Source organism: Solanum dulcamara, chromosome 4, assembly GCF_947179165.1.
Source record: "Solanum dulcamara chromosome 4, daSolDulc1.2, whole genome shotgun sequence".
Lineage (NCBI taxonomy): Eukaryota > Viridiplantae > Streptophyta > Magnoliopsida > Solanales > Solanaceae > Solanum > Solanum dulcamara.
In genome coordinates, this window is record NC_077240.1 from 79,035,908 (window position 1) to 79,063,716 (window position 27,809).

General features: G+C 33.4%; 3 protein-coding genes across 6 annotated transcripts; all 3 read left to right on the forward strand.

Moving 5' to 3' along the window:
* Positions 1-573: 573 nt before the first annotated feature.
* Positions 574-10,588, forward strand: LOC129887766 (uncharacterized). 2 transcript variants are annotated; one of them, XR_008766484.1, is made up of 12 exons: positions 574-868; positions 2,803-2,943; positions 4,349-4,397; positions 4,739-4,756; positions 5,992-6,107; positions 6,178-6,291; positions 7,001-7,051; positions 8,707-8,795; positions 8,884-8,944; positions 9,051-9,159; positions 9,244-9,354; positions 10,045-10,184. XR_008766484.1 is itself a non-coding variant. In XM_055962987.1 (12 exons), the coding sequence occupies exons 1-12, from the start codon at positions 740-742 to the stop codon at positions 10,171-10,173; spliced, it is 1,086 nt and encodes a 361-aa protein (XP_055818962.1). In that variant the 5' UTR covers positions 590-739; the 3' UTR covers positions 10,174-10,588. The 2 variants fall into 2 exon arrangements, 1 of the variants encoding a protein (XP_055818962.1); XM_055962987.1 differs by having other exon boundaries at positions 590-868; positions 9,051-9,128; positions 10,045-10,588.
* Positions 10,589-12,970: 2,382 nt separating this feature from the next.
* LOC129887767 (FT-interacting protein 3-like) lies at positions 12,971-16,548 on the forward strand. Of its 3 annotated transcripts, XM_055962990.1 has the most exons (4): positions 12,979-12,995; positions 13,314-13,367; positions 13,610-13,683; positions 13,875-16,548. In XM_055962990.1, exon 4 carries the CDS (start codon positions 14,110-14,112, stop codon positions 16,414-16,416), a length of 2,307 nt encoding a protein of 768 aa, XP_055818965.1. In that variant the 5' UTR covers positions 12,979-12,995; positions 13,314-13,367; positions 13,610-13,683; positions 13,875-14,109; the 3' UTR covers positions 16,417-16,548. The 3 variants fall into 3 exon arrangements, with proteins under 3 accessions (XP_055818964.1, XP_055818965.1, XP_055818963.1); XM_055962989.1 differs by lacking the exon at positions 13,610-13,683 and having other exon boundaries at positions 12,971-12,995; XM_055962988.1 differs by lacking the exons at positions 12,979-12,995; positions 13,314-13,367 and having other exon boundaries at positions 13,413-13,683.
* Positions 16,549-17,239: 691 nt separating this feature from the next.
* On the forward strand, positions 17,240-19,071 carry LOC129887769 (probable 2-oxoglutarate-dependent dioxygenase AOP1.2). The gene is made up of 3 exons (XM_055962991.1): positions 17,240-17,694; positions 17,981-18,284; positions 18,677-19,071. The coding sequence occupies exons 1-3, from the start codon at positions 17,327-17,329 to the stop codon at positions 18,917-18,919; spliced, it is 915 nt and encodes a 304-aa protein (XP_055818966.1). The 5' UTR covers positions 17,240-17,326; the 3' UTR covers positions 18,920-19,071.
* Positions 19,072-27,809: the final 8,738 nt, after the last annotated feature.

The window sequence follows — 27,809 nt, forward strand, 5'->3', positions numbered from 1 at the left end:
GATACAAAATTGCAATGCGTCGTCTTCGAGATATTAAGTGATGTTTTCATCAGAGGGAGTAAAATACGCGCCGTACTCTTTTTTCCTTGGCCAAGATTTTGTCCCGCTGGATTTTCCTGATAAGGTTTTTAATGATGCAACATTTAAGGCGTATTACCAGATGTGTGTACTCTTTTTTCTTCACTAGGCTTTTTCCCATTGAGTTTTTCCTAATAAGGTTTTAATGAGGCACAACATCTATGGATGTTCAGAATAACTATGTATATTATTTCTTGTACAATTTTTAATGAGGCACATTTCGCGTGGACATCTAAGAGGGAGTATTAAACAGCAAGTGGAACAAAGTTGGAGTCCACTTGCAATTATTTTTCCTTTTTATGTGGGGCCCACTTAAAGTGGACAAGTTGCCCACTATATTTTGATTCATTCTTCTCGCTATAAATTGCCAGATTTTGGCAATAGCAGAATATATACTGATACGACAATTATCCCTTTTCTCTCTTTCTCTCACTATATCTCTTTCTAATTTGCAAAGTTAATTTATTTTATAACATTCTTAGAATTAATCTAAAATTGTCACGTGCACAAGTTGTGAGGATCATCTTGCATATAATCCATTTTTATTAAAATTGACTGAAATAAAAATAAGATAACAAATTAGAAGGAGTAGTAGGTGTTCAAATCAATCTTTGAGTAAATAGTAAATACATTTCAAATCAATCAGTGCTTAAGATCTTCAATGGCTCAGCCTCAGCCTCCCCATATAGCCATTCTTGGAGCTGGCATTTTTGTTAAAACTCAATATATTCCCAGATTAGCTGAGATTCCTAATCTATTTCTTCTCAGAGCTATTTGGAGTCGCACTGAGGTAAATTTTTAAGTTTGTCTCACTTTTTTTTTTTTTTGAAATTTCTTCCATTTTCTTGAATCATTGTTCAAAGCTAAGAATTGGGGTTTTGGTGAAAAGAAAAGATCTTCTGCATTTGTGTGGTGATTTTAGTTTTTGGGTGTGATAAAGATGGGAACTTTATGTAATCTAGCTGTGGAATTGTTCATTTTCTTGAATCATTGTTCAAAGCTATGAACTAGGTTTTTGGTGGAAAGAAAAGATCTTCTGCATTTGTTTGGGGATTTTAGTTTTTTGGGTGTGGTAAAGTTCGGATGTAATCTAGCTGTGGAATTGTTCATTTTCTTGAATCATTGTTCAAAGCTATGAACTAGGTTTTTGGTGGAAAGAAAAGATCTTCTGCATTTGTTTGGGGATTTTAGTTTTTTGGGTGTGGTAAAGTTCGGATCTTTATGTAGTCTAGCTGTGGAATTGTTCATTTTCTTGAATCATTGTTCAAAGCTATGAACTGGGATTTTGGTGGAAAGAAAATATCTTCTGCATTTGTTTGGTGATTTTAGCTTCTGGGGTTTGATAAAAATGGGATCTTTATGTAGTCTAGATGTGGATTGTTCTTTTTCTTGAATCATTGTTCAAAGCTAAGAACCAGGTTTCTCTGGAAACAATAAATCTTCTACATTTGTTTGTGGATTTATAGTTTTTGGGTTTAATTAAAATGGGAACGTTATGTAGTCTAGCTATGGCATGGTGATTAGACCGACTTTATTGTATGAGTCAAAGTGTTAACCAATCAAGAACTCTCATGTTCAAAAGATGCAAGTTGCGGAAATGAGTATGCTGAGATGGATGTGCGGGTATAATAGGTAGAAGGTTCGTAGGTAGTGGAGTGTTTATTGCTTTTCGACTTCTTTAGGCTTGGTGGTGTCTGTCATAGTATTAGCCTTATTCTTTAGTTCCTTGCTTTTGATATCTATCGTCATGTGTTGTTTATCATATTTCACTTTTATTGTACTATTTTGTTGTTGTTACTATTCCTTTCCTACATGCTGTGCACTGCTTTCCTTATTAGTTGCTATATTTTCTTCACTATCATTTTTCCTTTTCATAACTACTTTGATTTGTTGCATTTGAATCGAGGGTCTTTCGAAAACAACCTCTCTACCTCTACAAGGTAGGGGTAAGGTATGGGTAGACTCTACCCTCCCTAGACCCCACTTATGGGATTTCACCGGGTATGTTGTTGTTGTATTCTTCAAAGCAGAACATTGGGTTGTTTTTCTCTGTTTGTATCCCTGTTTGAGGACTTTAGATTCTGGGTTTGGTTAAAAAAGGAACTTTATGTAGTCTGGCTGCTGCATTGTTCTTTTTTCTTTTTGTTTGCATTGTTTGTGAAAGCAAGAGTTTGTTTGTCTGGATATTACAAGTTATATATTATTTGTATGCTTTTGTTCCTAGGGGTTAGGTTCTGGGAAAGATAAAAGTGCCAACTTTCTGTAGTCTAGTTGTTGCGTTGTCCTTGACAGCAAGAATTGGATTATTATTTTTTCTTCTGAAAATTGGTAACTTTGTATTCCTCAGCATTAAGGGTATGCTAATGCTGGCCACCACAATAATTGGATTGTTTGGGAACTACAAGTTACAAGCTTCTACTATCTGTTTGCACGTGTTAGTGGATTTACGTGCCTACATTTGATAAAGATGTAACTTTTATGCAGTCTAGTGTTGCATTGTTCTTGAAAGCGTAATTGGGTTGTCTGGGAAATGCGGAATACTTATTTGGTGTTGTTTGTTTCTGGATATGAAAATGAAAACTTTGTGTAGTGTGGGCTTATTTGAAAGAAAAAAATCAGTTATAATAGCAACTGAATCTCTTTGTGTACCTCGTCTGTCTAAAATTATTATTTCTCGTCATTGTTACTTTTAAAGAGTTATGAGAATGTGTATTTGCTTGTTAGGAATCTGCCAGAAGTGCTGTTGAAATAGCACAGAAGCATTTCCCAAATGTGGAATGTAAGTGGGGAGATGCTGGGCTCGAGGAGATCATTAAGGATAGTTCCATTACTGGTGTTGCTGTGGTTCTTGCTGGACAAACAATGGTATATCCTCTGTCTTGTCTGTATGCTTTTATATATCATCAAAGTTCCGTATGCTCAAAGTAACTAATGTTGGCCACTTGTATCTTATTACCCTCTCTATTTTATTTCATGTCGAAGCGGTTATCATGGAGTAGGAAAAAAGTATCATTTTTTTATCAATAAGTTTCTTTTTGTAACCATGGTGTCCGGGCCAGCTTTCGCACACCTCGACTCATATAAGCATCTATGTTTAGTTCTAGCACAGGTTCAACTTTCCGCTCAAAGCATCTTTTGTTCTTCTCCCTCTAGATAACCCAAAATATAGAGTCTGGAATAGAATTCCTTCTTCAATTTCCTGCCATACCAGCCTGGAAAAAGCTCCTGAACTGTTAAAGACTTCATTCAATGCAAACCAAAAGTACACAAGAACATATTCCAGATATGTGAAGCCACCCTTCAGTGTATCAAAAGATAATTAGCTTCGATAATTCACTCATATAACACCTGCTGCCTAATTTAAAACCTCTCTGTTTTTTTTGCATCAAGCAAGCTTCGCCTGTCGCTCTCCAGCAGAAACCAACCACTCTTGGAGGGATATTGCAATTCCATATAATTTTCCATGGCCAAGATGATTGCTGGGAGGAGGGATTAAAAAATATCTTATAGGTTTATTTCACCGAGAATGTACCATCTCTTCGTGATTTCCATTTAAGTGAATCTGGAGTATACTGTGAGGCTCACTTTCTGGAGTCTCTGTAATAGTTGGCTGAATCTCTATTACCTAATCCTCAAAGTTTTTCCTGAAAGTGATAACCCAATCTGCTTGAAGCTATGTTGCCCGGACTCTTCAAAAATATCAACTGGTGTGGCAACATTTTTGGGGAGTCTGAGCAACATAGGCTTGAAGTAGGAAAGAAAGTGTCATGCTTTCATTAAGAGCTTCTAGAAGACAATGAATTGCATACAATAATTCACTTAATTCTTTTTCCTTATTTTGACTTTCATGATATATTTTGTTGACTTAGTTGTTATTCGGGTCAGGACCTTTATAAAGTTGTAACACTTACCTATCAACAAACATAGTTCTTTTCTTTTTTGTCTACAATGATTTTACAGATTCATGGCATCGGAAGTCACTGGATGGTTATGCAGATTACTATAGGAATCACAGTAAATTGTGAAGAACTTAGAGAAACAGCAAAAGAGAACATAGTTAAAAAATCATTGATGTCAGAGTGGCAATATCTGGGATAGGGAATTTTTTACCGAATAATTACAGACTCTACTATCTATTAAATGAAGACCCAAAGTCGCAAGAAATTTTTCTATTACATGGAAGAGGAAATGTCTTCACTATCAGTATTACAATTAATGAAATGCAGTTATTTCAGAAAATTGTGTTTGATAGTTGCATTAATTTGTTCAGGTGGATATGTCACTGAGGTTGCTTAAGGCAGGAAAGCATGTCCTTCAAGGTAATTGCATAAAAGGTTGCAATAAATGGTGTAATTTTTTTAACGCTTCTCTTTTGTACTTATATATTTGGATGAAGCTATCTTGATTAGGTTGGGTGGGGCATTTTGATAATGGCCATACATTTTTTTGAAGTTCATTTTCTAGAAATTTTCAATGTTTTTTTACCTTGTCAATAAAGCAGGACACATGCTTTTATCTTCTTCTTTTTTTCTCCTTATCTCTTACATTTGCGCTGTATGAATAGTTGAAATAACTCATGCTTGTTTCTGTGTGACGTGCAATTAACTAACAAGTGTGTATTTGCATATCCTCTCTTACTTGACGAAATTGGGATACTCAGAGAAACCAGCCGCCGCAAGTAAGTAAGATGCAGTTTTAGTTCATTGAACTTATAAATGACAATGTTTCTCTTATCAATTTATTTCTGTTTGAAGTGCATTTAACTAACCATCTTCTAGCATTTTTCCTATCGCTCTATTCGACTTTTCAACGTTACATGTATTCTACTAGTACTTTTCAACAGACTGACTAAAGTTCTAGTGACATGACTGATATAAGTCGTAGTAACATAACTATCAAGACTTTCCATGTCTTACATATAATATGCTGTTCTGGAGTTAAATCTAAACTTAAAACCTGCAATATCCTTCATCACTATACTGAGGCTAGTGGTGGGAAGACACGCTGACGATACTACTTTTCTCAAGTATAGGGTGTATTTTACTCACAAAAGCACCAAGGAGGTGCAGGAGCGTACTCTCTTAACAATCTAAGGAGCCAATGTCATTTTCTTAGTTTATCTTATACCTGAAAAAGAAAAAGTGAGAATCTATGTGTTTTGTTGTGTACAGCTCCATTTTTCCTTTGAAACGTCTGAGATTGCATTCCTTCCCTTACATTCCAGATAATACATGCAGGAATGGCTCCCATAGGGTCTTGAGTTTCTTGTTGATCCTTTGTCCTTGCCGAAAAAACTAGAGTTCCCTTCACTGTTCTTGGTGGCCATTATACTACTTGAAGATTAAAAAACATACCATAATCCACAAATAGCTAAATCTGCAACCAACAAACAATGGTCTGGGAACTCAGAAAAATTTACACTCAAGAAAGAGAGCTACTGAAGATATTTATCACTCTCCTCTGTATATTACCAGAATTAGGCGTGCTCCTTCTGTAACTATCCATTTGAAAGAGCTGCATTGAGAGTGCTCACATTCTCGAGTTATGATGAAGCCAAATAGATTCTGGACTATGTTCCTCTATCCTGTCCTTTGATACCAACTAAGAAATCGCTACTTTTCTTGTTAAACCGCACATATATAAGCCGCTAGAATTGACAGAGAAGTCTGTTGAATCATAATTTAGTCATTTTCTTGCCTGCTGTATTAAAATTGGTACATTTTCTAGGTTAGAATGCATTATGTGAGATAGGATTTGGTTGGTTCATTTCAAAATTACTCCTCAGTCCTCAGCCTATCACTTCAGCCAAAGATCTGGAATTAAGTCACGGAAAACCAAAGATCATGTTTTCTTTTTGTGATCTTCATTTGAATGCAATTCGCCTTTATATCTGAGATTGGTCTGTTAATACAGCTGTGGACGAGGCAGAAAAAGCATTGACTCACTATAATTCTCTTAGCGCCACATTGACTCAGCAACCAATATGGGCAGTTGCAGAAAATTATCGCTTCGAACCTGCTTTCATTGAGGTAATGTTGATGGTGTTGTGATTTTAATTTTCAATGTGACTAGGCTGGGAATTAATTATTGTCTTTACAGAGCAAGAAGCTAATTTCTGAAATTGGAGAAATGATGAATATCCAAGTAATTATTGAAGGATCAATGAACAGTTCAAATCCTTACTTCGCCAGCTCCTGGAGACGCCAGTTTGTTGTGAGTATTTCACTAAATGATATATTAGCTTCTCTATCTTATAAAAAAAATTAAGAATCGGCTTAACTTTTGAATATCAATGAGGAAAATGTTCCTTTTAATATGAAATGGCTTCTTTTAGTGTAGATCCTGATGTGCTCTTCTGCCATAGTTCATGCTAAATAACTTTAAATCTAACATTTGGCACAAATTAGTATAGTGTTGAATAGTTGGAGTCAGGAACCAAAATGACGCCATAACTATTTTTATGAAGAAAATGAGTGCCAAAAACTAAACATAACTGACGTTCCAAATTAATGGCCGTTAGGCCAAGTTTGACCAACTATAATGCATGAATTTCATGTGTTATGTTCAGTTATTTCTGACTGCATTATTGACCAGATTCTCCTGCTACCCATACTTGGAACTCACATAACTTTGAAAATTCATGTGTTATATAGTTGGTCAAACTTGGCCTAACTGCCGTTAACCTGGAACGTCAGACTTGGCACATTTAACTCATGAATTTCACGTGTTAACATTATTTTTGTGAATTCGTTACAGATTATTTTTTTTTGCGTCATTCGGTTCTGGAATCAAAGATCTTTTGTGTAGTCTTAAGTTCAATGGAAGCATTTGTGAGTTGTTAAGTATGTTCTGCGCATTGTCTACTCTCTTTTGGTTTAAAATCATTGACTTGCTCTTTGACAATCTCATTTGATTTCTTCAGGGTGGTTTCATTCTAGACATGGGCGTACATTTTGTAGCTGGACTTAGGATGGTAATCTTCTCATCCTTCCAACCTTCCCGATCTCTAGCGATAACTATTGGGTGATATCTCTCTGATTTTTTATTTTTTTTGCTCTTCAGTATCATAATTGATTTGAAATTTCTTTAAATCTTGAATGTGCACCAAAAACTAAATTGACATAATCATTCATGAAATCTGATGTGAACACTCTTGAATAGTATCAAATTACTAATTCTAGCTTCTCGCATGGGTGATCGAATTCATGTTCCAATATTTGAGCTCATGCAATGAACTCATCAGAACGGTCAACAATTTTGTTGGCTGTCTAGGCTAGACATTGACATAAGGCCTTTCTTTCACTCAAGGGAATGAATCATTCATCCGTTATTGCTCAGCTGGCGAAGAAGAATATGGTTGCCTAACCATCCGGATTTGCCACAATTATCTCAATTGAAACACATTGTATCTTTCATATATCTAAAGTACCAATAGGCCTTCGACTCTAAGGATCCCTTAATATTTTGATGTTTGCGCTTGTTCTTTTTCAATTTTTCAATAACCACCTATGTCTAATCCTCATAAGCTCTTGGTAGAATATCTTATTCATAATGAAAAGATATTACACGGGGAGAGGGACATAGTGAATCAACCACTTAATCCTTGTTGATAGTGTAATATGTACTTCTAATACAATAAAGCAAGGATTCTTGACCTATAAAACAAAGACTAAATAGGTAGGTGCTGTAAATTTCCATCCATTCCTCTTGGCCGGAAGCTTTCATGTTCATGAGAAAAGGCTACCATAGAGCTCCATGATAACATATCAGCCAAATGTAAACCACAAAGGGAACAAAAAATGAATAGTGCCCCATCTTCTAAATACTGGAAATTTTTGTTCATCAATGTATTACTGGTACGTCAAAAATACAAGGAGTATTGGCACCTGAGGCTGTGTCCTAGTGGTCAATGAAGTGGGTTGAGAACTATGAGGTCTCAGGTTCAAATCCTTGCGGAGGCAAAAACACTAGGTGATTTCTTCCATCTGTCCAAGCTTTAGTGCGAAGGGGTATGCAGCTTGTGCTGGTGGGAGGTAACAACAGGTGCAATATGGAATTAGTTGAGGTACGCACAAGATGACCCCGACACCACGGTTATAAAGAAAAACACTAAGAGTAATCAAATATTTTAGAAGATATTGGTTCCAGAACCAGTTTTAGCAAAAAACGGCAATCTTATTTTCTTCTGTGTAATAATGTCTTTCTTTCACCTGTACTGTAGCCAAGGGATGGCACAGGTAAAAAATCACTCTCAATCCACCCAGTGAGGATTAAACCAGTAATAGAATGCTAATGCAAACCTTAAAGCAATTGAATTCAGTCTGCATTTTGTTTGTACCTTTGTCAATTAAGGTTCATACTGTCTACGTATCTTAGCTTTTAAAAAAAGTATATTCTTCACATTTTGGTCATCTCTTACGGGGATCTTAGTAGCTCAGTTGGTTGGCTTGGCTACCTGAACTTTCACCTTGTTGGTGAGGGTTTTGATTCTTCACTGTAATCCCCTCTGCCATTTCCCCTTCCCCTGCCCACGATGTAATAATTTATTTTATTTGTAAAAAGTCATCACTTACTAATCAAAGCTTCTTCGATTATTAATAAGAACTAATGTCCTCTCGAAATGAGCAGCTTGTTGGATGTGAGATTGCATCATTGTCATCCATGAATTCTCATGTAGATAAGACTTTGCCGCCTCCGGATAACATCTCGTCGATATTGTGAGTTCAAAAATGTTATCTTCATCATACTAAGGATTTTATTTGAACAAAGTTGAATGTAATCACAATGAACTTTTCTTCTATTTAGTCAACTGGAGAATGGGTGTTCAGGAGTTTTTGTGATGGTGGTATCTTCAAAGTCACCAAAGGCAAGTAAATATACTAGCTAAACTGTTTTCTCCAGAAAATATTTTATGTGACAACATATATGTAGAGCGGTAATTGTTGATTAATTTATGCTTTTCACATCTCTAGATAATCTGGCGAGTTGTGGGTTTGAACGGAGTGCTGCAAGTTGAGCGTGGTTACAAGGATGGAAAGCATGGCTACTCAGTAATTGGAATACTCTCTTCTTATTTCCGATGTGAATGAAATTTAATGTTTTATAACTTCTTTCTCTTCACAAAGGACAATTCACCCATCTTTCGTCTTTAAATTGCTGTCCCAGGTTTCCCTACATATGGCTGATGGTCAAAGTCAGACTTTCTTTTATCCATTTAGTGGGGTCACTGATGAACTGAGAGCATTTCTATCAGATATATCAGCGGCCGACTTGAAGGTAAAACACTTCCAATAAGTTCTCATATGCTTAGTTGTTAGTGTCATACTAATTAGCTTAGTCGAATTGATTTCTGCCTTGTGAAGTATACATATCTATTAAGTCAAGTTGTTCGATATGCCAATTTGGCTTGGGAAATGAGCAGTCATTTTCCTGTGTTCATAACCATGCTTGTAGTCCTTTTACTCTTCATGCCTTCCGGGCTTTGGTCCATTAATTAGAGCGCAACGCTTGATGTGTGAGTTAGGGGCACCACATACTTCACGGGTTCGAACCCCGCTGCCGACAAAATAGTAATTAAGTGGAGATAGGGTAGAGAGGGCATGGTGATTATCTACAGAGTTTCAAACCATGCTCCACTGCCCCCCTAGGGATTTTATGGATTAGACAAAAAGCCCTTTTTACCCCTGAAAACTGCTACTCCAAATTATTGTTACTTGGAGCTAAAATTGTCTGCGTGTGACCTATAGCGTGTGACCTATAGGTCATGGGTTCGATCCATGAAAGCAGTCACTAATGCTTACGTTGGGATAGGCTGTCTACATCACACCCCTTGGGTGCAGCCCTTCCCCGGACCCTGCGTGCGCCAGGCTGCCTTTCTTTAAAAAAAATAATCTTTTTACGTCCTAGAATAGCTTTTATAAGTTTTTTGTTTTCATGATCAGCCTATTGATTTCCTTTTTTGTGCAGAAGGACCACAGTTCCCACATCGATCCTCGTCTCTCATTTGCTGAAGGTGCTCGTGATGTTGCTGTCTTAGATGCGATGCTCGAATCAGGAAAGAGACAAGGAGCTCTGGTCCAAGTAAAAAAGTTCTAGTTTTATTCAGGCCTTACTCTCCTTAAATATGTCATCGATCCACATTAGGCTTCGTCTTCTACCATGAAACGGATACACTACTGGAAATAAACGATTCATAACCCGAGGCTACAAAAGAAAGAGAGAAGGATCGATCAGTGATTTCGTCCTCTTATTGTCTATAAACTCGACGATTTCTTGGTCAGAACCATTGTACTAGTCTTGACCCTATAGTGAAGTTGAGAATTTTAATTCATTGAGATCCTTTTGTATTGGAAATTTAGTTACCTAACCTTGGTTGAAGCAGAAGAAAAACTGATGAAAAACAATTTTGATCATATTTTACATGTCTGGTAAAATGCTTCATTATACAATTTGTGTGTAACATATGGCTTTCTCTAAATGTTTTTTCTTATGATAGAGAAATTTGTAGCCACTACCCTTTTGGTGTGTGTAGGTCAACTCGGTTCAAGTATAATAGCTCATAAATCACACAAGGGGTTTTGAAGCTGAGATCCCTTGTTTGGGAGATCCCGCCCAACGAACTCCAACTCGACCACTCTTATAGGTCTTTTTCTATCGAGTGTGTGTGAGAGAGATCCTGAAACCAACTTGGCCATATTCATTGGTTTTATTCTTTATTTTTTTCCTTTCAATTTTAGGTTTTTATTCTTTATTTCCCCCCTTTTATACGTTACCTAAGCTTGACCTTTGACGATGCTAGGTGTCGGGGTAAGCCCTTCGTTGTTGCGTTCCGGTCAATTAAATCTTCTGAGTGATTGACGACTCGTGAGCTTGCAGGCTCATAAGATGGGAAAAGCCCTTTTCTTCATTTCATTATTTCATTGACGAGTTTTCATGACGTAAGTCAGTGGAAGCAAACGGGCAATCAGCTGCCTAACAAACCCTATTTGTGGCTGAAGGCTAAGTTCATTCTTCTATATATCTCACTCCGCTATGCTAGAAGACTGAGCAGCTTCAGTTTATTACCAACCTCGGGTTCAACAACTATTAGATAAAGCCTAAACCTTACTCTTTTCCTTCTATCGAAACTGGCAAAGGAAAATTCAATTTCAGGAAAATAAATAAATATAGGATATCTTTTTTGAGAAAAAAAAATTTCTTGCCAGAAGAAAATAAATAAAGGAGAGTAGATGGGAAGAAAAATGACTTAGTATTTTAAACCAACCACACCTAACATCAATTCTCCCTCATAATTTTTATGATTTGTATTTGAAAGTGATTTTGGGAGACATATAGAGAAACTTATAGACAATTTTCTTACCAGACCAAATTGAAGAATATTTATTGAGAAATGAACAAATAGCACATTACTAATTGAGTCAAGTAGTTTATTTTGGACCCATTTTGAAAGCAATCTCTCATATTAAAAAAAAAAATTGGTGTTGAAAATTGGAAGTTTGGACCAATTGTATTCTTTCTTCAAAAAATTAAGTTTCAGTTTGGACATTTTTTTTTGTGGGTAGAAAAGAAAGATATGAAATAGAGAAAAAGAAAAGTTGTTAGGAACAAGGGATTCTTATTTTAGACTCAATTCTTTTTAGAGTGAAGGATAAAAAATACACTTAAAGTATTTCAAGTTTTTGAGTTTTATCTCTGAATTATTGTCTATGAGATTTCTACCTAAACTATTACCAAATATTTATCGAAACATATCTCAACTATTAGTTGTTCCCTTTTCTTATCGAAAATATCACCACCGTTCAGGTAGAAAAAGGAAATAACTTGATAGTTGAAATGTGTTTCGATAAACATTTGGTGATAGTTCAGATAGAAAACTCGCACACCTAATAATCTAGGTATGAAACTCAAAAAATCGAGATATTTCTTAAGGAATATCTTTAATAACACGAGCGATAATGATGAAAAACACATTTAAACTATTTCACTTTTTTCATGAGTTCCACACTCCAACTATCTAATGTTCTAAAAGTAAACAATTGATAGTTAAATTGTGAAACCCAAGAAAAGTAATAATTAGGTGATGTTTTTATTTTTTATTTTTATCATAAATTCAATTTTTGGGTCATATGTATACCTAATGAACCAATAATATCTTTATTATTATAGCGTGTGTTAACATTATTTTAGTCAAATTTTAATGTTTTCTATATCATTGAATAAGATAATGACTTTTATACATAATTTAAACCTTCTTTCACATAATTAATCCAATATCAACTATTATTTCTAAATATAATTGTCATTTTATCCTAGATCAAAGAAAAAAAGAGAAAATATTACTACTAGGAAAAAACAACATTTTGTTCCTTTTATTAAAATACGGATTTTCTGTCAAAATTTCTGGATTTTTTGACTATTTTTTATTAGATACCATCTAAGTTTATATACATAAAAAAAAACCCCTCTGATTGACAATTATCAAAGAGTCTATCCATAGTTTTTCATCAATCTCATCATTGTTTCTTGATGAAATTCAAATCCGTCATGTGCCTCTCTCGAGATACAACCTAAATATGCAAATCACTCTGAAAACACATTACGAACCTATCAAAACATTCAAAACACCGATCCGAAGCCACCAATCAATTTTTTCCCTCAAATAGAACGTGTGATATATGCAAAATATTAAGGATCAAGTTAGTTTTTTTTCTGTATCTTCTAAAGATCATACGAACAATGCAAATCCAAGACTTATTCTACAACGAATATTTTGTGTACATTTTCTTTATTTACATATCAACCCCAGAACTTTCTATTAATTACACATTAGTCCATACAAATTTAAAACTTCTACTATCCTACTCTTAGTTATAACTACCCAAAACAACTCACTTTGTTTTCTTCAACTGCCTCTTGAAGTAAGTTATCAGTTCTTCAATTTTCTTCTTTTCCTAATCACCAAAAATTGTGATTTTTTTTATTTTTCTAAATATAGTTTTTTTTTTTAAAAAACAAATCTTTTTATTATTTTCCTTACATTTCTGAACTTTATGCAATAGTTGGTTTTCAAGAAATTTGAAACAAATGGTATTTGCTTTTTGTTACTTAACAATATTATTTCTTATAATAGTGAAAAAAACAATTATTTTTTTAGCTTTGTTGTGTTTTTTTCCTTTGTTTTAAGCAGAAGCAAAATATTATAGTTGATTGTTTTATTTCCTTTTTTCCTTTAGCAGATTTTTTCTCAATTTTCTATCCAGTAATCATTGAAGCAATTTGATCTTGAAAAGGTATTGATAATATAATAGGATTACTATTCTTGATCAATTCTTCTTATGGTACAAGTTTCTTGTGCTTCGATTATTGCATTATTTACTTGTTGTTGTTTCTATTTTTTTGTTAAATGCTATATAATGTTTTCCCTATCATTTGCTATGTTTTCTCTACTTCTGTATAATTCTCTTTTCAAACTGCTTTGATATGCGTTACTTGATAATCTTTCTGAAACAACTTCTCTATCTTCACGAGGCAGGGATAAAGTCTGTACACGCTACCTTCCCTAGACTCTGCTACCCTCCCTAAACTCCACCTATGGGATTTCACCGTGTATGTTGTCGTTGTTCTTATGGTACCTATGTTTGATCAATTTTTAATAGCTTTTCATCTATATCTCCAAGAATTTTTCCTACTAAAATTCTTTTTTAGTTGTTCTTGTGGTACCTAAGTTTTGTGTTATATAAAAATATGTTAACTTATAGGTATTGAGCCTCAAAGTTTATGTGTTTATGTGATCGCAGCATCAGAAAGGTGTTTCGGAGTTCTATATCATCATAATAGGTGTGGATGGGATTATCAGAGTAGTTATTTCGCGCCTGATGTCCAGAGGAAACCTATAGAAGGTGAGCCTTGAAGCAAGAGGTGAAACGAAATGTGGAGCAAAATTTTTGATTTTTCTAGTTAGAACGGATTTGTTCATATTCCTATAGGGAAAAAGATAAAAAATTGTCTATATTTCTATAGAAAAAAAGAAAAATGCAGAAAGGTTCAATACATGAAGAGTTTGCTCTAAAGCAAACAGCTCCAAAAATTGTTGGATCAGGGTTGATGATTGGAGGAGATAAGGTAACCGTTGCCTATGACCTCGTTGAGCAAATGGAATACCTCTACGTTCGTGTTGTCAAGGCTAAAGAGTTAACAAAGGATGTCACAGGGAGCTGTGATCCTTATGTTGAAGTCAAAGTTGGGAACTACAAAGGCATCACGAAGCATTTTGAGAAGAAAACCAACCCCGAATGGAATTATGTGTTTGCGTTCTCTCAGGATCGGCTTCAAGCTTCTTACATTGAAGTTTGTGTGAAAGATAAGGATGTTGTATTGGATGATACGATAGGACGAGTCATGTTTGATCTCATTGATGTACCGAGAAGAGTTCCCCCGGATAGTTCATTAGCCCCACAATGGTATAGGTTAGAGGATAAAAGAGGTGAAAAGTTGAAAAAGGGGGAAGTCATGCTTGCTGTTTGGAAAGGAACTCAAGCAGACGAGGCGTTTTGTGATGCGTGGCATTCGGATGCTGCAGCTGTGGGAAGTGAGGGCATTTCAAGAATTAGAGGAAAGGTATATCTTTCCCCTAGACTTTGGTATATAAGAGTTAATGTCATTGAATGCCAAGATTTGCTTCCAAATGAAAAGAATCGCCAACCCGAGTGCTGTGTGAAGGTTTTATGTGGAAATCAGGCCTTGAAAACGAAAATTTCTCCGATAAAAAGTTTCAATCCAATGTGGAATGAGGACTTGGTTTTTGTTGTAGCTGAACCATTTGAAGAGCCTTTAGTTATAAATGTTGAGGATAAAGTTGGATCAAAGTTCGAGGTTTTGGGAAAATGTGTGCTTCCTTTAAGCACTGTCCCTAGAAGGCTTGACAACAAACCTGTTCCTTCTAAATGGCACAATCTTGAGAAATACACAATTGTAGAAGGGGAAAAAAGGGAGACTAAGTTTGCTAGTAAGATTCATTTGAGGCTCAGTTTGGATGGCGGATATCACGTGTTGGATGAATCGATACATTACAGCAGCGATTTCAAGCCAACGTCGAAGCTTTTATGGAAATCCAGCATTGGACTACTTGAATTGGGGATAATCAGTGCAACAGGACTGTCAGCTATGAAGTCCAAGGACGGACGAGGGACGACAGATGCTTATTGTGTAGCTAAGTATGGGCCAAAATGGGTTCGTACAAGGACAATCCTTGATAGCTTGTCACCACAATGGAATGAGCAGTACACTTGGGAAGTACATGATCCTTGTACCATGATCACAGTAGGGGTGTTTGATAACGGGTACCTACAAGGGGGGAAATGTACGAGCATAGGAAAGGTGAGGATTAGGCTCTCGACCCTTGAAACAGAGAAGGTATACACACATTCCTACCCTCTTATTGTCCTGCATCCATTGGGCGTTAAAAAGATGGGAGAAGTTCAACTAGCTGTGAGGTTTTCGTGTACGTCTTATGTCAATATGTTGTCTAAATACTCTCAACCTTTGTTTCCAAAGATGCATTATGTTCATCCATTGTCTATCAGTCAGCAAGATTTCCTCAGGTTTCAAACTATTCAATTACTGTCAACGAGGCTAGGACGAGCAGAGCCACCATTGAAAAAAGAGGTTGTGGACTACATGCTAGATGTTGGTTCACACATATGGAGCGTAAGGAGAGCTAAGGCGAACTTTTTCAGATTAATCTATGTTGTGAGTCCAATAATGGCAATTGGAAAATGGTTTGATCAAATATGTCATTGGAAGAATCCACTCACTACAATTCTAATCCACATACTCTTTGTAATATTAGTCCTTTACCCTGAATTGATTGTTCCTACATTCTTTCTTTACCTATTCTTGATTGGTATTTGGCACTATAGATTGAAACCAAGACATCCACCTCACATGGACATCCATATTTCACATGCTCATGCTGTTTTCCCCGATGATTTGGATGAAGAATTCGATACATTCCCAACATCAAGAGGCTCGGATAAGGTGAGGATGAGATATGATCGTTTGAGGAGTGTTGGAGGCAGGATTCAGACTGTGATAGGGGACTTGGCGACTCAAGGGGAAAGGTTCCATTCATTGTTGAGCTGGAGAGATCCAAGGGCATCGGCTTTGTTCGTGACATTCTGTTTAGTTGCTGCAATAGTCATGTATGTCACACCATTCCAACTTGTCGCGTTTCTCACTGGAATCTACCTGTTAAGGCACCCGAGATTTCGTCATAAACTTCCTTCATTGTCTACTAGTTTCTTCAAGAGGCTGCCTGCAAGAGCAGATTGCATGTTATAGACTTATATCTAAGTAAATATTTGGTTTAACATGGTAGAAAATGCAGCAAAAAATGAACTTGAGATCACAAAGATTGTCCTGTTATCTGTTATTTCTACCTTAGCATTTTTTTTTATTGTTGTAATTTGACTTCTTTGAAACTACTAATATGTAATGTATTTATTAATTTGATTAACTTTATCAATGATCTTTTAGAAAGTGAATACGCAGTGAAATTCACAAGTAGGGTATGGGGAGGTAGAGTGTAAGCAGACCTTATCCCTATCTTGCAACAACGATTACGCCTCTTGTTTTTCTATAACATTACAACAATAATTACGCCTCAGTCCAAATAAGAAATTCTTGCCGTGTATATTAGAAGTTTTCTAACAACTCTAAAACCTATTTCCAACTAATAGATATCACCTTTATGGATTTTTTCTTCCTTTTGTTTACTTTCTCTCTCTATCTCTCTCGTTGAGATATCCATAATCAAAAGTTTTTTTCATCGACTGTTGATTTTTTACTCAAAGTAATTACAGAATTTACATAAATATTAGCAAAATTCGAAGCAATAAATTAAAATTAAAAAATATGAATTTAAAACTAAGTTGCATAGGTAAAGCAGGTCCATTATTTCGTACAAATTATACACTAATTAAATTAAATTCTAACTGACGAAGGGAGGTGACCTAACTCAATTGAAAGAGAAAGAGAGTGGGATACCTGCCAAGTAAAACAGTTTTTATTTTTTAAAACTTCTTCAAAAATTCTCTTGTTGAAGCGGACACGTCTCCGTCGACATGCCTCAAAACTCTCTTATATAATAAGAGAAAACATATACTCTCTATCCCCCATTTAATTTTCAAATTGTGAAGTTTTCCTCCTTCTTTGTTTCTTTCTATTTCCTCTCTTTTTAATTTATTCATCAATGGCATCTACCAAACTTAAAATTCCCACCATAGACTTTTGCAATCTAGAGTTAAAACCAAACACTCCACAATGGGAATCCACAAAAGTTCAAGTTTTTGAAGCCTTGAAAGAATTTGGTTGTTTTGAAGCAATATATGATAAAATTCCAAATGAAATTAGAGAGGCTATGTTTGATACTTCAAAAGAAACATTTGAATTTCCCACGTCCAAATTGATAGAATATAGAGAGAAACCCTTTCATATCTATGAAGACCAACTTCCAAATCTACCACTCTTTGGTAGTGTGGTCTCTGCTGATTTGCTCCTCCCAAATAGTGTTGAAACTTTTGCCAATACCTTTTGGCCTAATGGAAACCCCAACTTTTGGTATGTCTAACAATAATAATATGTTCGATACGATGAAAGTCATTTTTCAATTAATGATGTATGAAAAAAAAAGATTTATGTAGTCGCTACCATTTAGCTAGAATTAAGTTTGTCATGTTAGTACGCTAATCATTCTTGGACAAATACATGAGCTCAAATAAAGCGATATATATCACTTTAGTGAGAATTCATATTATCGATTTTCACTTGTTATAATAGACTAGTAGTATATATCACAATATTGCATTACTATATTTCTTTAAATTTTGTATGTTTAATTTGGCAGCAATGTGGCAAAGTCCTTCTACAAGCCAATTATGGAATTGGATGAAATGGTGAAAAGGATGATTTTGGAGACTCTTGAGCTAGAAAATTACATTGATGAATTCTTGGATTCCAATATTTCTGTGTTAAGATTTATAAAGTATAAGGCAAATGAACCAGGATTACGTGCCCACACAGATGGTAATTGCATTAGCATAATCAAACAACATCAAGTTGGATTGCAAGTTCTCCACAAAAATGGAGAGTGGATTGAGTGCAATGCTTCACCAAATTCCTATGTTGTTTTAGTTGCAGATGTTATGATGGTAAGTTGTTGTTGTTGTTTTAGAAGAGGAGAGCAAAATTATTCGAGCTCGACTACAAGACGAGTCTTGAAGCAATAATAAAGTTGTTTGTATGTGATTTGTAGATCACGAATTCAATATGAGGGAATATAAGTTAATTATAGATATATAGTAGTGGTCAAAATATATGATAACTAATAAATTTGTAGATCACGAATTCAATACGAGGGAATATTAGTTAATTATAGATATATAGTAGTGGTCAAAATATATGATAACTAATAACCTAATATCACTTATTAAAATTCGCTCAAAGCATAATTTTTTTAAATTACAATATTGACATGGTATGTAACTTAATTTTTTGTTTTTATAATTTAAATTATATATACTGAGAATGTGAATTCATACAGGCATTATCAAACGGTAGATTGTCATCTGCTCACCACAAGATCGAAGTGACAGGAAATAATAATAGATTCTCCATTCAAGTGTTTTCAACAGTAAAACCAGATTATATTGTGAAGGTCCCAAAAGAACTAGTGAATGAAGAATATCCTTTACTCTTCAAGCCTTTTAAAATGCTTGACTTTTATAACTATACTAAGTCAGGTGCTAAAAATGGACATGGTCTCAAGAATTTTTGTGGTCTTTAAAAATTTAGTAGCTATGAAAATCTATTTATGTATTGTTTTGATAAATAAAATGTATTGTATAAGTGGTGGAATATTATGATGTATTGTGTTGTATTATATTGTACTGTATCATTTTAATGAATAAAATATATGAGTGATTGAATATTTTTGAATTTATGTTTGGATGATTGTTGTATATGGTTTCATAATGTATTGTATTGTATCTTTTTGATGAATATAATATTTGAATAGATTATACCATTTTTGTTATTACATAATACCACACATCAGTAATTTAAAGAACAAAAATACAATATTATATATAGGAACTAGATAGAGTTATCATTAAAAAAAAAGTAATATAAAAGATAAAAAGATTATTAAATAATAAGGATAGACAAAAAGAGAGGTGTGGGTGGGTGGGATAAGGTAATGACGTGATCAGACTAAATCGATTATTGTTATGAGACTTTTCATTGTTACGTAGATATGAATTTATAAGAAAAATATTATTTAATATTTCAAAAAGAATTATTATGTTGACAGTTAGAATCGTAAGACAAATGATTCTAGATTTATTTCCCTTTCTTGAATAGTCTTTATGTTGTCATCATTCATCCACACGAATTAATGTGTTATAATATCATATAAATGAGTCTTTTTAGGCATAATTCATAAAGATGTTCTTTAACTTGGTTTTATCTAGCATTTATGTTCTTTAATTTTGAGTGTTTATACGTAGACATTTGAATAAAATTGAACAAATAAACACACGTGTCATGGCATAATACACGTAGGACGACACATAGGACACAAAATTATCATATAGGACGAATGTGTTTATTTACTCAAATTTTGAATAGTTAAAGTGCTTATTTGTGCACTAATAAAATTAGAAATCATAATTACCAGCTAAAGCCAAGTTAAAAATTATATTTACGTATTATGCCTTCTTTTTATTCTACCCATTACAAATTCATGACCATTATGTAGCCATTATACAACCCTTTATTCTTCATAATTAGCTATCAATTAGTCTTGGTTCTTGTTATGATTCGTTGAAAAGGTATAGAAGAGTAAGGGTGTGCAAAAATCGAATCGATCGATAAATCAAATCAAAAAAAGTGTTATTGATTTATTGCTATTGGATTACTGTGTTAACAGTTATTTAATAGTTTTATAAAAATAATTATTGGGTTATTGGATAAACCGATAACCCATTAAAACTATAATAATTTGCTATTTTAATATTTACTCATACACAAATATCAAACAAAATATAAATATAAATATATACTTACTATATCATACTACTAGTGCCCTACACAATTCACACTTCACACTACTTCACTGTTCACACTGTATTTACTCTTTAGGCTTTCCGCTTTAGGTTCACAACGTCAAAATTCAAAACCTAAAGAACTAAGAACGGGGGCGACTACGGTTTGCAAGTTGCAACGATGACAGTAAGGGTTAGGCGACAGCTAGGGTTGTGAATTGTGAGTTTGATTTCTTTCTTTTCTTACTTCTCTTTTTCTCCTTTTTCTGATTTCTCCACTTCTCCGTACTCACTTTCTCAAAAAATTCGACTTCGCTGGTAAACAATTAGGAGATTATTTCATCTTAATTGGAGTTAAATCTGATGAGCATTTGAATATGTTTCTTAAGAAACTCTTTTTCCCTTTTTATTGGAGAAGTCGTATATTTGTTTTGAAAATATTTTCTTATTGGTTAAACCGAAAGCCGAATCGTTAAAGTTCAAAAATCGATAAACCAAAAACCGATAACAAATATCTTATTGATTTGGTTATCGATTTAGCATATTTAAAAATTAAAAATCAATAAACCAAATTGATAATACTTAAACTGAAACCGAATCGATCGATACACACCCTAGAGAAGAGAATATACTAAGAGAAATTCCTATTGTGCTGCGTTATTTTTTTTAATAAATCTTTGTTGATTTTGTGCTTCTAATTTTATATTAGAAGAACTTATTAATATTATATAAGAGTTTGTTAAACCTTTTACAGTTTTAAAATAATACTTCCTATGTATTTATAACTTACTTTCCTTTTTAGTCAGCCCCAAAAGAATGACATAATTTTATATTTAGTAATAATTTAATATTTAAATGCTCATTTTAATCTTAATGAAATAATTTCTAGTCACACAAATATCTATCACTCATTTTAGATCACAAATTTCAAAAGTCTTTCTTTATTTTTTAAACTACGTGTCAAGTCAAACTAACTCATATAAATTGAGACGGAATCTATTAGTAATTTTAAAAAAAATTAAATTCATAAAGTTTCAAATCGGGAATTCATCTCTAAGTACATGTCTCTTTCATATACAATTAGGTATCCTTATAACGGTCATTTTGTATAATAACATAATATAATCATTCAATTTGTTTGTCTTATTTTTTTATTATATGTTTTTAAAAAAAATCTTTTTTTATAACTCTTTAATACTAATTTTTTACTTGACATGTTTATAACATTAAAAGATATTTTGATTATATATCTTTAATTTAAACTTATAAAATTTAAAAAATATCTTTACTTTAAATTAAATCAAATCGGATAAAATAAATTGAAATGAATGAAATACCAAATTTCCTTCTCTTTTGTTCACTCTCCCCCTTTTTAGTACTTAAGACAAATGAATAAGCAGGCTAGTAAAATGAAAAATTCAAGTGGGGCACGAAATTAAGCAAAATCATATACATGCATTTAATGATTAATTGAATATCATACAAAATAACTAAACTATCTTCTTAAGCAAGCAAATATGTTGACAGAGTGTTGCTACCTTATTAGTTTTTGGTTATAGTAAAATTCAATATTTGAAAAATGACTGTAATTAACAAAAATAAATAAATAAATTAAAAAATAAGTGATAAATTATTTTTTAATTTTTTAAGTTAAACGAGTAAAAATAGATATTTATTTTTAGTATGCTCCCTCCATTTGAAAAGAAATGATTTTTATAGCTTAGATACGTATTTTAAGTAATACTCAAGTAGGGTACGAAATTATAAAGTAGGCTAGTAAAATAAAAAAAATTCAACAGGAGCATGAAATTATTAAATAGACTAGTGAAATAAAAAAATTCAAGTGGAGAACGAAATTATGAAATAGACTAGTAAAATGAAAAATTCAAGTGGGGCACGTAATTATGAAATAGACCAGTAAAATGAAAAATTCAAGTGAGGCACGAAATTATGAAACAAGCTAGTAAAATGAAAAATTCAAGTACTTTACAAAATTAAGCTAAATTATATACACGTGTTCAATGATTATTTGAATATAATTGTAAAAGAACGTGAAATAATTAAACACCTTCGCGTGCAAGCAAACATGTTGACGAAGTGTTGCTCTTATAATAAAATTCTATGTTTTGAAAAATGATTATAATTTAATAAAAATAAAACAAATTTATTAAAAATTAAGTGATAAATTGTGTCTTGATTTTTTAAACAGAATAAGTAAAATAAACCTTCATTTTTAGTATACTCTTTTCATTTTAAAATAATGATTTTTTTTTACCTTGGACACACCCGTTAAGTAAATTATTTAATTGTTCGTGGAACGTAAAACAATTTTTACGAACTTACTCTTAATAAATATCTAGAAAAAGATGTAAGTTTTTTAGTTACATAATTTCTGTTTATTAAAATAAGGATAATATTGATAGTACATTATTAATGTTTTCTTGATTAAAATGTTAAAAGACATAGATAAGTAAGAATGAACGAAGGTAGTATGAAGTTGACGTTTGTTGATATTCAATTTTTAATCATCCACGATTCAAATTAATTATCGAATCATTATCAATTCAGAAAATTTCCATTAATGGAAACCCCTCGTAGATAAGATCACAAGCAAGATCACATCATGGACAACAAAGAACCTATCATATGCAGGAAGGGAACAATTGATCCAGATTTTTATTTTTAGGATTCAGGCCTATTGGGCTCAACCCAATTGGTGAAAGGCGATCCCCTTAAGGTGGATGTAAAGGAGCGAGAGGTTTTGGGTTCGATACCCCGTAGCGCTGCAGCGTGAAGAGGGACTAAAGTGCGAACTGGCTGACCCTGACATAAACAATACCTGAATATGTGGGCCCTAAGAAGGGGGTCGTTACAAGATCTTTGGCAAGTCTCAAAGTCACGGAATAGACCCTCGGGATTCGTTCGAAATTCCGTGCACACAAACCATAGATGCAACCCTACTAAATTAGTTTCGGCACTTGAAATACCCAAAATACCCCCGGGACCTCTAAAAATTATGACAAAGCCATTTCTAACGCTAGAATCACCTCCCGAAACCATTAGAAATTCAATTCGAGCACCTGAACCTTAAATGTTGACCAAAGTCAAACTTGGATCAAACTTTAACTCAATTTCCAACTTCGGACCTAAAATCCCCATTGTAACTCTAAATCTGATTCCAAAAACTCTCCTAGACCAATTTCTTCATTCTGGAGCTGATGACATTGACAAAATTTCATTCCGAGACTCGAAACTCCAAAACTCAAATTTTGACAATTTAAGCCTTTAGGAACTCATTTCTCAAGCAAAACCTTAATTTTTCACAAGATTTTCAAAAACTAACTTTCAAATTCGAACAAAAGTGACTCGAAAAAACTAACGAGAGGGGTAAAACGATAATTTTTTTATCGAAAATGCCAAAAATAATCTTAAGGGTCATTACAAATATGAAAAACGAAAGCACTATAAAATTAATTTATTCTCTTCTCAATATAATTTCATAATTTCATAAACACTTAAATGCATCAAATATTCTCCAAGAAGAAAATATAACGGAAAGAACATTAACAATCTTGACAAATTATTACATAAATTTCGGTACTATTTTCATATAACCCAAAATCAAAAAATATCAATAAGGTGTGTGCTCTTAACCTCATAAAAAATCAATTGTATTATTTTTAAAATAAACATAAATAGTTATTTAAAATTACTTCTCAATACAAATGGCAGCCATAGAGCCCCTCACACAACTAACAATACTTGTGCCTCTCATAGAATAAATTTTTTCCTTTAATAACATTTAAATTATTGTTTAGACTTTTATCTTTTTTTAAAAAAAAATATTAGCTTTATTTATTTTTATCAAGTTTTCATTATAAATACGTACCAATACGAATTGCATATTTATTTTATCAAATTCCTTATTTTAAAGATATTTCTTAAAAATAAATTAGTAAAAATATATTTTACTTTCCATAAATAATTAAGTGATTTACTTAAATTTCGTGCCCCACTTGAATGTTGGTCGTACACGCTACATGTTCGTTAATTAGAAAAATGATATGTTGTGCGGTTATTCTTGTTTCGATTTCTATGTCACGTGTGTCTTTTTAAACCAATTATTCAGTGGACTTATTTTTGATGTGCTATTTATTTATAGCTTCATAAATTTTGATAGGTTGATGATATGTTGTTGAGAAAATGTCATAAATAGTCCATTAATTATAAGAATAAATTTAAAATGATTCTTTGAATTATATATTTATCCGATTTATTTTTTTAACTATTCAAAAATTTATAAGGTTTGATCCCTTATTATAAAGTTACTGGTTTTAGTTTTTTAACTATACATTTACCGATATTTATAATAAATTTTAGCATATTTAAGTCATTAACAACAATAATATGCTTCATTTTATCCTTCATTGAATAAAATTAGGACTTATATCTTCTTTCCTCAATAATTTAATTTTGAATCGTTGAGGTTATTATTCTTTTCATAAGAGTAATCTGAAGAAAAAGATTAAAAGATAATTGTAAAGTTAAGAAACCGAACCTGATAAGTTTTTAAATAGTTATAAAATTAAATCTGATAGGTGTATAGTTAAGGGACTATTTTAGAGCTACTCATATAGTTAAGAGACTATTTATAGCGTTTTCTCATTATTATGATGTCCTTATTAGTCAGTAAGCACATGATATTGTACATTATTTTGCAAAAGTTGTACTATACTACGGGCTATTTCTACAACAACAACAACAACAACAATCCAGTGAAATCCCACAACGTGGATCTGGGGAGGGTAAAGTGTACGTAGACCTTACTCCTACCAAGGTAGGAGGCTGTTTTTGAAAGACCATCGGCTCAATAAAAGCATAAAAAAGAGGTTAGATAAGGCTAAGATGTTCAAAACGATATGAAAAAGCAAATAACGAGAGCAACACACATAAAATAGAGTAATCAAAGTACATAAAGTAATGGATAATAACATAAATCAAAGCACAAGAAATTATAGTGCGCTAATGCGCCTATTAATAAAGAAGAATAATGAGACTATGTACTAGTCTTTTACCCTAATGTGGGTCCTCCACACCCTCCTATCTAAGGTCATGTCCTCGATAAGCTGTAGCTGTGCCATGTCTTGTCTAATCACCTCTCCCCAATATTTCTTTGACCTACCCCTACCTCTTCTAAAACTATTCATGGCCAACCTCTCACACCTCCGCACTGGGGCATCTGTGTCTCTCTTCTTCACATGCCCAAACCATCTGAGTCGCATTTCCTGCATCTTATCTTCCACCGAGGCCACTTCTATCTTGTCCCGAATAGCCTCGTTTCTAATCATGTCGCTTCTGGTATGTCCACATATCCATCTCAATATTCTCATCTCGAAAACTTTCATCTTTTAAACGTGAGAAATCTTAACTGGCCAACACTCCACCCCATATAACATAGCGGGTCTAACCACTACTTTGTAGAACTTGCCCTTAAGTTATGGTGGCACCTTCTTGTCACATAGTACACCGGAAACGAGCCTCTATTTTATCCACCTGCCCCAATACAGTGTGTGACATCATCGTCAATCTCCCCGCTGCCTTGCATGATAGACCCAAGGTACTTGAAACTACTTTTCTTTTGGATGGCCTGGTCACCAAGCCTAACTTTCGCGCCAACCTCTTGAGGTGTCTCACACTCTAAGTACTATGTCTTGGTCTTACTCAGCTTAAACCCTTTAGACTCCAAGGTATGTCTCCAATCCTCTAGCTTAGCGTTAACTCCACTACGAGTCTCATTGATTCGGACTATGTCATTCGCGAAAAGCATACACTATGGCACCTCATCTTGAATTTATCGCGTCAATCCATCCATTACCAAGGAAAATAAAAATGGACTGAGAGCTGATCCTTGATGCAACCCCATCACAATTGAGAAGTGTTTAGAGTCTCCTTCTACTGTCCTTATCTTAGTTTTGACACCCTCATACATGTCCTTGATCACCCTAATGTACGTCCCAGGTACACCTTTAGCCTCCAGATATCTCCATAGTATCTCTCGTGGAACTTTATCGTAAGCCTTTTCTAGGTTGATGAATACCATATGCAAGTCCCTCTTCCTCTCCCTATATTGCTCCACCAGTCTCTTCATAAGATGGATAGCTTCTGTAGTTGAGCGTTCCAGCAAAAATTCGAACTGGTTCTCTGAAATAGACACGCCTCTCCTCACCCTCATCTCCACCATCTTTCCCACACTTTCATAGTATGACTTAGAAGCTTGATACCTCTATAGTTGTTGCAGCTCTAGATATCCCCCTTGTTTTTGTATATGGGGATCATTACGCTCGACCTCCATTCTTTGGACATCGTTGTCATTGTAAAGATGATATTAAATAACCTAGTTAGCCACTCCAAACCTACCGAGCTCGCGCTCTTCCAAAATTCCCAGGAATCTCGTCAGGTCCTACGAACAACACCCTTAACCTCCTTGACCGTAATACTCCTGCAACCCCCAAAATCCTGACGCCTCTCTGTACGTTCCAAATCTCCCAACACAATCTCTTTGTCCCCTTCTTCATTCAAGAGTTTATGGAAGTATGACTGTCATATCTGTTATTTCTAACTAATTTAATATAAGTATTAAGAAGGGGAAAAGTGAAAAAAAGAGAGAAGGAAAATAGATATATTATTTGTTATAATTTATTTATCTAATTTTAATTCAAAATAAAAATGATTTTTAAATTTAATAATTTTGAATTTAAAATATATAATTAAAATATCATTTAATCTTGTAAATATATTAGGTAAAAAATTAAAACTAAAGAGGTATGAAAAAGGATATTTTTTTTAAACAGATACTTAAAAAAAGATAATTTTTTATTGTTATAGTTAGATGTTATTCTAGAAAATATATAATATAACATAATACGAAAAATCAGTCAAAAAGTATGATTATGTAACGACCTGTTAGATCGTTTGAGTACTAGAGCTTTTTATTTCATTAAAAAAAACTCATTCCATAAATTTTTTATAGGTATTTTGGAATATTCGATAACTACGATTATTTAGTCGAAGGATAACTTCGATAATTAATTTAATTGGTGGGCTAAATAATTAATTTATTTAATAGCCTATACTACTTTATTTATTAAATAAGAGTTTAGTAGGGTTTTTTTATTACTGGGCATAACTCCCATTTCAAGACAAAAAGGAAAACAAAATAAATTATAAAGCTAAATTCTAATCACGTCTAATATTTATGTGGTGAATTTGGACTATTATGATATATATGTGGTAGGGAAAGAGTAAGATTTGAGATTCCCTGCAATGTCAGCTTAGTAAATTGATGTGTATGTTATGGTTGTTGTTATGAATTGTTTACAAAGGTTAGTGGTAAGTGGTGTATCATTGGGTAATGATGAGAAACAATGGGTTATGAGATTTAGGACAGCTAATGATGAGATAATAATTGAGGGTATTAGATTAGAATAAAGTTGCAAATTGGTTAGGCTTCAATGTGTTTGCAGTTACTGGTTCCATAAATTAGTGGATTTAAATTTTTTAAAGATTTATTTGATTGTCTCAACTATGATTCCAAATGTGATATATTGTATAGGTAACTAAATATTTGGGTAT

Bases quoted from the DNA above. Each gene is read 5' to 3' on its own strand.
- LOC129887766 (XM_055962987.1), top strand. From the start codon at position 740: ATGGCTCAGCCTCAGCCTCCCCATATAGCCATTCTTGGAGCTGGCATT. The intron at 6,108-6,177 runs GTAATGTTGATG...TTGTCTTTACAG, and splicing joins TCGAACCTGCTTTCATTGAG to AGCAAGAAGCTAATTTCTGA. The intron at 8,945-9,050 runs GCAAGTAAATAT...TCACATCTCTAG, and splicing joins TATCTTCAAAGTCACCAAAG to ATAATCTGGCGAGTTGTGGG.
- LOC129887767 (XM_055962989.1), top strand. From the start codon at position 14,110: ATGCAGAAAGGTTCAATACATGAAGAGTTTGCTCTAAAGCAAACAGCT.
- LOC129887769 (XM_055962991.1), top strand. From the start codon at position 17,327: ATGGCATCTACCAAACTTAAAATTCCCACCATAGACTTTTGCAATCTA. The intron at 17,695-17,980 runs GTATGTCTAACA...TTAATTTGGCAG, and splicing joins AATGGAAACCCCAACTTTTG to CAATGTGGCAAAGTCCTTCT. The intron at 18,285-18,676 runs GTAAGTTGTTGT...GAATTCATACAG, and splicing joins TAGTTGCAGATGTTATGATG to GCATTATCAAACGGTAGATT.